Genomic DNA, 10,848 nt, shown 5'->3' with positions numbered 1-10,848 from the left:
TCTCAAGTTCTATCTTCAAGTTCTAAGTGTTCTTCATAAATTCCAAAAGTTCTAGTTTCATAAAATCAAGAATACTTTCAAGTTTGCTAGCTCACTTCCAATCTTGTAAGGTGATCATCCAACCTCAAGAAATCTTTGTTTCTTACAGTAGGTTATCATTCTAATACAAGGTAATAATCATATTCAAACTTTGGTTCAATTTCTATAACTATAACAATCTTATTTCAAGTGATGATCTTACTTGAACTTGTTTTCGTGTCATGATTCTGCTTCAAGAACTTCGAGCCATCCAAGGATCCATTGAAGCTAGATCCATTTTTCTCTTTTCCAGTAGGTTTATCCAAGGAAATTAAGGTAGTAATGATGTTCATAACATCATTCGATTCATACATATAAAGCTATCTTATTCGAAGGTTTAAACCTGTAATCACTAGAACATAGTTTAGTTAATTCTAAACTTGTTCGCAAACAAAAGTTAATCCTTCTAACTTGACTTTTAAAATCAACTAAACACATGTTCTATATCTATATGATATGCTAACTTAATGATTTAAAACCTGGAAACACGAAAAACACCGTAAAACCGGATTTACGCCGTCGTAGTAACACCGCGGGCTGTTTTGGGTTAGTTAATTAAAAACTATGATAAACTTTGATTTAAAAGTTATTATTCTGAGAAAATGATTTTTATTATGAACATGAAACTATATCCAAAAATTATGGTTAAACTCAAAGTGGAAGTATGTTTTCTAAAATGGTCATCTAGACGTCGTTCTTTCGACTGAAATGACTACCTTTACAAAAACGACTTGTAACTTATTTTTCTGACTATAAACCTATACTTTTTCTGTTTAGATTCATAAAATAGAGTTCAATATGAAACCATAGCAATTTGATTCACTCAAAACGGATTTAAAATGAAGAAGTTATGGGTAAAACAAGATTGGATAATTTTTCTCATTTTAGCTACGTGAAAATTGGTAACAAATCTATTACAACCATAACTTAATCAACTTGTATTGTATATTATGTAATCTTGAGATACCATAGACACGTATACAATGTTTCGACCTATCATGTCGACACATCTATATATATTTCGGAACAACCATAGACACTCTATATGTGAATGTTGGAGTTAGCTATACAGGGTTGAGGTTGATTCCAAAATATATATAGTTTGAGTTGTGATCAATACTGAGATACGTATACACTGGGTCGTGGATTGATTCAAGATAATATTTATCGATTTATTTCTGTACATCTAACTGTGGACAACTAGTTATAGGTTACTAACGAGGACAGCTGACTTAATAAACTTAAAGCATCAAAATATATTAAAAGTGTTGTAAATATATTTTGAACATACTTTAATATATATGTATATATTGTTATAGGTTCGTGAATCAACAGTGGCCAAGTCTTACTTCCCGACGAAGTAAAAATCTGTGAAAGTGAGTTATAGTCCCACTTTTAAAATCTAATATTTTTGGGATGAGAATACATGCAGGTTTTATAAATGATTTACAAAATAGACACAAGTACGTGAAACTACATTCTATGGTTGAATTATCGAAATCGAATATGCCCCTTTTTATTAAGTCTGGTAATCTAAGAATTAGGGAACAGACACCCTAATTGACGCGAATCCTAAAGATAGATCTATTGGGCCTAACAAACCCCATCCAAAGTACCGGATGCTTTAGTACTTCGAAATTTATATCATATCCGAAGGGTGTCCCGGAATGATGGGGATATTCTTATATATGCATCTTGTTATTGTCGGTTACCAGGTGTTCACCATATGAATGATTTTTATCTCTATGTATGGGATGTGTATTGAAATATGAAATCTTGTGGTCTATTGTTACGATTTGATATATATAGGTTAAACCTATAACTCACCAACATTTTTGTTGACGTTTAAAGCATGTTTATTCTCAGGTGAATATTAAGAGCTTCCGCTGTTGCATACTAAAATAAGGACAAGATTTGGAGTCCATGTTTGTATGATATTGTGTAAAAACTGCATTCAAGAAACTGATTTCGATGTAACATATTTGTATTGTAAACCATTATGTAATGGTCGTGTGTAAACAGGATATTTTAGATTATCATTATTTGATAATCTACGTAAAGCTTTTTAAACCTTTATTTATGAAATAAAGGTTATGGTTTGTTTTAAAAATGAATGCAGTCTTTAAAAAACGTCTCATATAGAGGTCAAAACCTCGCAACGAAATCAATTAATATGGAACGTTTTTAATCAATAAGAACGGGACATTTCATCAGGTCCTTAAGAAAGTCTTCCGCTGTTGCATTATCTGAGCAAGCTGTGCATGGAGTCTCATGCTTTTGTTTAAATGAAGTGTTGCATTCAATAAAACCTTGTCATGTATTATATTCGACTGTTATGTCATGTGTGTAGTATTTGGTAACCGATGTATCATGGGGATTATTTCTTAAATAATCGCCACTTGTTTAAAACATGCATTATGTATAATAATGGTGTGCTTTTTATGAAACGGATGCAATATTTTTCTAAAACGTATCATATAGAGATCAAATACCTCGCTATGGGACCAATAAATAACGTACTGCGTTTATAGTAATATGGACGAGTCGTTTCATGTTATGTTGGGTTGGGTGGGGATGATGCTCCTTGAACTGTTAGATGTTGTTAGGGTTGTTTCGGTTTTTAGAACTTTGTTAATTCAAATCCTATTCTAAGGGATTTTTTGATCCAACTCTTTTTTGATTGCAATCATAGTTGATTGTTCTCATTGCTGTGTTTTATAGTTTTAAATAAGGGTGTCATACATATAATCAGGGGCGAAAATTAGAAGGGGCAGGGGGCAGCCGCCTCAAGTGGATTTTTAATTTTTAGTGCAAAAATTTTGGGTTTTTCGATTATGCCCCCGGTGGAATCTTTTTTTTGCCCCAAAAGTCTCCATATTTTGTCTCAAAACCTCCACATTTTGCCCCAAAACCTCCACATTTTGCCAAAAACCTTCATATTTTGGGTAAAAAAATTTGCTACGTCTTAAAAAAATTTTCGCCCCCGGGAAAAAAAATTACTTCTTCTGCCAGTGATATAATAACTTGATACTCATGTTTATGTACATAATCTCCCTTTCCTCATAAAACTCTCATTTATACACAAGGTTAAGAGTACTATAAGGTAGGACACTAGGTTGGGAAGAAGTTCTCGGCACCGTTCTCGTTTAGTAATTAAAATACCGACAAAGATTCATGATTCTCGAGTGGAAACGCATTAGAGGTCTGACAACAATGAAAATCGTTTTAGTGATACCCGCCGTTCCACCTCGAGGTATTGTGTTTATCTCGGCAACAACTTAATTTTTGGTCATCCAATCGACAGGCCATGCTTTCCCGATCTAGTTTTTGTAGTCCAGTTTTGTGCACATCCACTCAACTTTTCAACGTCTCCCTGCAATATAATAGAACAAACAGACCACTAACGAGATTTAATCAGGGCCCTAGTTGGTAGGCTTCTATCAAAAGATAGATGACGACTACTTAAAGTCAGCACGCACTCAGACTATTTAGAAAAAGAACCAGGTCATAATGTCGCTTCATTGCCAACATAGATCCTGGTGTCAAAATCTTGAAATACTGAGTTGAGCAATCTCGCTAAAATGTCTGTGGGTCACTTTTAAGCACTGTTGTAAACGGCGTCCGTTGCGTCCGTGGCGACGCCCGTTGCGGCGTGTTGGTGACTAAACCGTTTCGACCCCGTCCCGTTTTCTTATAAGCCGGTCATCGGTCAAAAGTCAGGTTAAATGCAGTAAAAATTGGGTCAATGCAGGTCAAAAGTCAGAAATTGTGTTACAATCGGTCATAAGTCGGTCAAATCAATCAAAATTGACTTAGTTTAGTATTCCATTTTGTATTATATTAACGCTAATAGCAATTATAGGTACAAACTTGTCAACAAAGGTTTTTTAGCTCCAAAATATGTATATATATATATATATATATATATATATATATATATATATATATATATATATATGTCATCGTTTCAACTCCGTCTCAGCCCCGTTTTTTCCGTTGCGACGTTTTGAGGTCGCTTCCGTTTCAACCCCATCTCACGTCTTTTTCAACCTTGCTTTTAAGACTAGACAAAAAACTTGAAACGTTTAAGACTAGACAAAAGCATTTGAAACTTTGAATTGGAGGGGTGAGCCAAGCCAAAGCAATAGTGCAACGCTAAGGCGACTCGTAAAGACCCTAATAGCATATTGTGATGAGTCTTTCTCCATAAAAAAAATAAATTAATATCGAGTGAACCAATGGTTCACATATCAGATATTAAACTGATAAGAACAGATACTACACTTGATCTTAGCCAAAAGGCGGAGAAAGGTATGATTTGTAATATGGTTGGGCTCTGTTTATATAGGCAGTTACCTCCTCTTTGTATTCTACAACCGGCCAATGTGGGACTGGGAACACTATTGCCATTTTGGTTGCCAACTTAAGTACCATGGTGAAGCCTGAGATGAGACACCAACGATAAATCTATCCATCACTAACCTTGGTGTGATGATGATGAATGATCATTCACGTCAAAGGCGAAGCTACGTTTTGATAAATAGTGTCACATGACCCCATTTAAATCTCATCTTATTGGTGCTGGAATGTTAAGTTTACTCTCAAGTGTTTTAAAATGGTTATGTGACCCCATTAGCATTTCTTGTATTTCTGAATAGCCAGGTGTAATGAAAGTCCCGTCTACCAATATATCCCTTAGAGCCAAATTGAACATTTATGTAAGTAGCAATTTTCAGTGAATGAAAATTAAACTTACGTAGTAATTATTTTAAAACTTAGCAGTACCTTATTCAAATGTTTATTTAATTACAGTATTATTTAACGGGCAATTATCTTTGAGCGCAAATACCTTCAACAAATAGAAAACTCCTAAATGTTGTCGTTAAAAGTGCATAACTATTTTTTAAATTTGAATACGCGTCATCAAGAAGTTAATACTAACCACTATGTACAATATATCTATGAACATTCGTTAGAAAAATCTTAATAAATATTATAGAATCTAGTTACACTCCTTTAATGCTAATTTTTATTTTTATATAACCTTTTTTCGTTAGAATTTGGCATATAGAAATAACTAGTTGTGGAGCCCTCGCTTCGCGCCAGGGGCTCCGTTTTGAATGCGAGTTAAAAAAAAAAAATCTTGATCTATTTTGTAAAAAAGAATTTTTTTCGACATCTAACATTCAAGGGTTGTTCCTTTTGTGAAAGTTGCTTCTTTTAGCGTTCCTTTTTTTTTATAAGTTAGTTGATCTATTTTGTAAAAAAAATGTTTTTCGACATCTTTTGGTAGCATTGAAGGGTTGTTTCTTTTATGAAAGTTGCCTCTTATATCATTGAGGGAAAAAAAAAGGTAGTTGATTTTTTTGTAAAAAAGAATTTTTTTCGACATCTTTTGGTAACATTGAAGGGTTGGTTCTTTTACGAAAGTTGCTTCTTTTATCGTTGGAGCCAAAAAAATAAAAAAATAAAAAAAGTGAAATGACGAAAATACCCCTGATTACTATTGATGAATAGTGCTACAGGGTTTTGTCTTTAATGCTAATTTTTATACAACCTTTTTTCGTTAGAATTTGGCATATAGAAATAACTAGTTGTGGAGCCCTCGCTTCGCGCCGGGGGCTCCATTTTGAATGCGAGTTAAAAAAAATCTTGATCTATTTTGTAAAAAAGAATTTTTTTCGACATCTAACATTGAAGGGTTGTTCCTTTTGTGAAAGTTGCTTCTTTTAGCGTTTCTTTTTTTTTTAAGTTAGTTTATCTATTTTGTAAAAAAAATGTTTTTCGACATCTTTTGGTAGCATTGAAGGGTTGTTCCTTTTATGAAAGTTGCCTCTTTTATCATTGAGGAAAAAAAAAAGGTAGTTGATTTTTTTGTAAAAAAGAATTTTTTTCTACATCTTTTGATAACATTGAAGGGTTGATTCTTTTACGAAAGTTGCTTCTTTAATCGTTGGAGCCAAAAAAATAAAAAAAATAAAAAAAGTGAAATGACGAAAATACTCTTAATTACTATTGATGAATAGTGCTACAGGGTTTTATTTGCTATAGTAATTATTAGAGTTTTATCGTAATGAAATAAACAAACCCATGAAACTTTATTTGCAAACAATGCGTTGTCAAATAAGGCTAACTTCGACTTTTAGTGACACAAACCATTTAAATTCATGGCTTCGCCGCTGACTCACGTACCATGTATTTCAATCGGTCAATTAGCCGAATGGTGCTGAGAACTTTTTTAATACGAAAGTGATGGAGGCTTTGATCAAGGTGTTGGTTGTATTCTACCCATTCGATGAGCGATTAGAAAGATAAAGATGGCAGGATTGAGATGTATTGTGACTAACAAGGCGTCCTGTTTATAACGATTCAGAATCACTCGTATTACACAAGAATTGCCAAAGGCACAAGGTTAAATGATAACACTTCAATCATATTACATTTGAGCATTTCACAACACATGCATTAACATTTAAAAAACCCCTTGGATCTCAAAATCATATACCAATTATTCTCATCACTTGTAACATGCCAGAATTCAAAACAGAACAAGCATATAGGATCATCAATACACCAGACTGATGCTAATTTGTAACCTTACAAATGCGGCCATTCACTGAATACTATGTTTGCATATGTAGCAAAAGTAAACTAAGTAGATTTCTTTTTCTTTTTTCGAGCATACTAATTATGATACTTGACGCTAACCTTGCAATATAGGTACACTTTAAAATCTGTTTTACGTATGTAATACTATTTGTAACAAAAGCCAAGTAACGCGTAACCGAGTACCCGAGTAGCCATGCAAAGCATAACTCACCGTGACCGTTTATAATAGCTATAGGCCACAGCCACAGTTGCCACAGCCCCAACTACAGCAGCAGCTGTGAAAACCTCGTGTTGCTCCCATTTTCTTGTGAAAAAGTCGATTTTAGAGATTGACTTTTTTCCCTCCTTTTTCTCTTCGGAGCTTTCATCTCTGCAGCATGAGAACCCATTGGCACCTTGACAACAGCCTCCAGTGTTCTCCTTCTCATCTTTGATAATGCTTATGTTTTCTTTCTCACTGACCTTGAGTCCGTTTCCATTTGAAAGTGACTGTTCAACTGCCTTCTCAACGTTTTCAACAGGAAGAACACCCATTTGGCCCCTGAAGTCAATTATTATTCTTTTCTTATTAGTGTTAAAATAGCAAGCAATATAGCAAAACTTCAAGCTAAAAAGAAATGGTTGAGTAGTTTTAAAGATACCCAAAGTGTATTGTAGAGTGTATAAAAGTATAAGCGTTATTGATTATAGAAAATTGTCGTTTTCAAGCTTCATATGATTCAATTATGTAAACTTTTAGCCATTTGGTATGCATAATGATTAATCAATAGCTGTCAACTGAGCAACAAGATATTAATACAGTTTTACAACACAATATAAATTTACGAAAAAGCAATGGTTTCAGATAAAGAATGGGCCACAACTATGAATTCAGTGTCACATGAAATAACTCAAACTACTGATCCATCAAACTTCTTGCAATATGCGATAGAAAAATTATAACATCATGTAAAAATTTATGAGGGGTTGCCTGGTTATAGCAGAGAAGTCTTAATTGATGCTGACATATATTAAATAATCAACAATAAATAATACCAAAGTGTATAAGAGAGTACCTCCAAATCCTTTCGATGATCTCACCCTTCTTAACGTGCTGGTCAAGCAATTCAGGCACATCATTTGGGGTAACATAACCATACCTATAACACAAGAATAACAAAGGAAACATAAGCAAATAAAAGCTGACTTGAGGACATCACATCAAACAGATATAAAAAAAGAAATAGAGAAACATGGTCGTAAAATTTTCTTACCAATGACCAGTTACTTTCTCATCTTGAACTGCACTGTAAATTATCAAGTTCCCTGCATACTTGTGTCCTCCAACATGTGAACAAGGACTCACAAACACCTGATCCTTCAACCCCCTCACTTCAATCTCTTCATTAAACTTCTCGATTAAAGGCGGTCCACAAACACCACACCTTTTATCTCGACTGTTATGAGCACACACAAATATGTATGAACCTGTCACTATCTCCTCTGTTCCTAAAGCCCATGGTTTGCCATTCACAAGCACATCCTCTACAAAACTATCAACTTTTGATTCTTCCAAACCCCTTCATCAAAAACATATCAGTAAGAAATCTAGCTAACCATATGTGTAGTTACAAACAACACAACATAGAGTTCATAATGACGATGCTCCATATAATCGCAATACAGATCTGTCCCTAGTAATGTATTAGCAAAAATCAGGAAAGGTATGTAGTTCCTTCTAAGTGCTATTTCTGTAACACATTTTTAAGAACTAGTTCTCGTTTCTATTTTGGCTCCATTGTTAATGGCCTACTGCTCTCATTATGCAGACAACGTCTTCCATTTTTGGTGAACTATATAAGCTTGAAAAGTCGACTGAGCATTAATCATTGAACACTGAGCATTAATCTTTGAACAGCATTCTTATGAAGAACAATGTTAGTAACTATCACTGTTTTAAACTACCACGGTTCTATTTAGTTTGTTTGTATTATCAGGAAAACAATACAGCCTAGAAATGAATCAAAACATCATTAAGTAGTGAATTCAAGCCCAAATATCATTATCTTTTCTAGTTCTTTGGGACTATAAGCTTGCAACTACAGGGGAGGATGATGAAAAATGTCTTTAATGTTCTATTCTTGTAAAATTTGGATGTAAAATTTGGATGCAGGATGCTTAGAGTCATCATTCTAGTTTTTCCTTTCAGTCACCATATTTTAGATAACAAACTTATATAAAAATGACAGTAACTTTCACTGGTTTTTTAACTCACAGTTTGAATTCAAATTATAATTATAATATTAGCAGGACAAAATTACAGGCAAGATATATACATTATATTGCGGCATCATCAAACTTTAAACTCAAACAAAGAGATGCAAACTAAAGTATCACTTTATCATACTTATATGAGCAGATGCCATCAACCTTCCGTTTCACTAAATTGCAATTCTCATTCCCATCTAATTAAAAGCGATCCGTAAAACTCTCATAACAAATTCCACTTGACATTAACTAAACTTTGCCTTCAAAATTGACGAAATATTCATAACTAATGTAAAACATCATCAAGTTCAAGCTCAAAACAATTTGTACTTGTCTACAGTCTACATGACCATCAAGTATCATGTTGCTTTCGAAATTGACAATATAAATGCTCACTAAATCAAAACATCATGAAACGTCTAGCTCATGAGCAAATATAGCCTTTGATTTCACTAATTACTGAAATCCATAAATTTGGTAACAATTTTCACATGACATCAAGTATTCATATACTCTCTGAATTGAGAACAACAGGTAGTACATACTACGGAGTATAATACTAATTACGAAACAAAAACACATCTATGCGCAACTAAACTAAAAATGAAACATACTGAATTCAAAACCCTAGCGAGCAGAACAATACCTATACTTGATCATATCAGGAAAAATCAATACATCTCCATCAGATAAACCAGTAACATCACCGCCCTCGCATATCGTCAACAGACTCTACAAAAGTAAAAAACACTAATCAACACTTTAAACATTCAAATATTCCATTATAATCATATAAATATAGTGATTGTTAGTGTTAATTATGACAGTTAGAGTAACCTTAACAGCGATATCATTTCTACGATCCTTAATCGCTGCAGCAAGACGTTTAGGAAGCGGATCTGAAACAGAGGATTCAACACGAGCAGGCCAGTCAACATGAGTCTTGTAGCATAAGAAAACGTGACGTTCGTACGGATTAACGGATCCGGAGAGCTTTTCGGTGTACATCTCATTTCGCTGAAATCCGAACTGGACGTAATCATCCATCACCACAGCTTCAGCAGAGACGTCACTAGTACCGTTTTCCGATGCAGCGGCCATGCCGGAAAAGTTATCTACAGCAGTCGGAGTTTGGGTTGAGAGTGTGTGTGAGAGAAAGGTGAAATAAGTTTGCACGGCAAGGCAACGGCTGAGATTTAATATGATTTGATTTTTATTTTATATATTTTCACTTTAATTTAAATTTAAATTTAAATTTAATTTAATTTAAAATTAAACTTAAATAAATATTAATTTAATTTTATCAATCGGTTTTAGACCACTTGGTATGACACGTGTCAAAAATTACCTGCTTATCATCCTTAGGAAATTACCTGCTTATCATTCATAGTCTAGACACATCTTACTGCATTGATTGCATGATTAGTGTATAGATAAATTCACATCTTAGCGTATCTGTTATTGTTACCTTTGCCTGACAGCTTCCGTAGATTCCTCCGTAACTTATGGAATTTTAGTATTATATATGCATATGTAAATTATATACTGCAGTGTACTAATTTACATCCTATAATCTATTTCTTATCGAAAATCCTTCATCTGATCCTACTAGATGAATCCCTCAACCAGTTCGAGTCCCTCAGATTTCGATAGCTATTCCGATAGTTATTCCGACAGCTATTCCGACATGGATATTCACCTAAGCTCCGAAAGCGGTGTCATTAGAATGAATCAATCAATCAGCCATCCCCAACTCATCTGATATGTTCGTAGTCGACTTAATCAATGGAGACGCGAAGAAGACGATCTTTTCCACCAACCAAATTGCCCTCTTGGTGAAGAACCTGAAACACTTACCGACGAACCTGTTCGAAACACCATTTTCAGCCTCATTCCATAGTAGTTCGACATGAT

General features: G+C 34.0%; 1 protein-coding gene and 1 non-coding gene across 2 annotated transcripts; both read right to left on the bottom strand.

Annotated features, from left to right (window-relative positions):
• Window positions 1-4,199: 4,199 nt before the first annotated feature.
• On the bottom strand, window positions 4,200-4,393 carry LOC139895458 (U2 spliceosomal RNA). Its single transcript, XR_011775904.1, has one exon. It is a non-coding gene; the product is annotated as a U2 spliceosomal RNA (small nuclear RNA).
• A 2,156-nt stretch (window positions 4,394-6,549) lies between these two features.
• On the bottom strand, window positions 6,550-10,100 carry LOC139892005 (altered inheritance of mitochondria protein 32-like). The gene is made up of 5 exons (XM_071875036.1): window positions 9,772-10,100; window positions 9,581-9,666; window positions 7,941-8,246; window positions 7,743-7,826; window positions 6,550-7,228 (listed from the first exon to the last, which is right to left on the bottom strand). Exons 1-5 carry the CDS (start codon window positions 10,033-10,035, stop codon window positions 6,895-6,897), a joined length of 1,074 nt encoding a protein of 357 aa, XP_071731137.1. The 5' UTR covers window positions 10,036-10,100; the 3' UTR covers window positions 6,550-6,894.
• Window positions 10,101-10,848: the final 748 nt, after the last annotated feature.

Source organism: Rutidosis leptorrhynchoides, chromosome 2, assembly GCF_046630445.1.
Source record: "Rutidosis leptorrhynchoides isolate AG116_Rl617_1_P2 chromosome 2, CSIRO_AGI_Rlap_v1, whole genome shotgun sequence".
Classification (NCBI taxonomy): domain Eukaryota; kingdom Viridiplantae; phylum Streptophyta; class Magnoliopsida; order Asterales; family Asteraceae; genus Rutidosis; species Rutidosis leptorrhynchoides.
This window is presented reverse-complemented; position numbering and strand designations above follow the sequence as displayed.

Bases quoted from the DNA above. Each gene is read 5' to 3' on its own strand.
- LOC139892005 (XM_071875036.1), bottom strand. From the start codon at position 10,035: ATGGCCGCTGCATCGGAAAACGGTACTAGTGACGTCTCTGCTGAAGCT. The intron at 9,667-9,771 runs GTTACTCTAACT...TTACTTTTGTAG, and splicing joins GAAATGATATCGCTGTTAAG to AGTCTGTTGACGATATGCGA. The intron at 7,827-7,940 runs GTAAGAAAATTT...CTTGTGTTATAG, and splicing joins GAGAAAGTAACTGGTCATTG to GTATGGTTATGTTACCCCAA.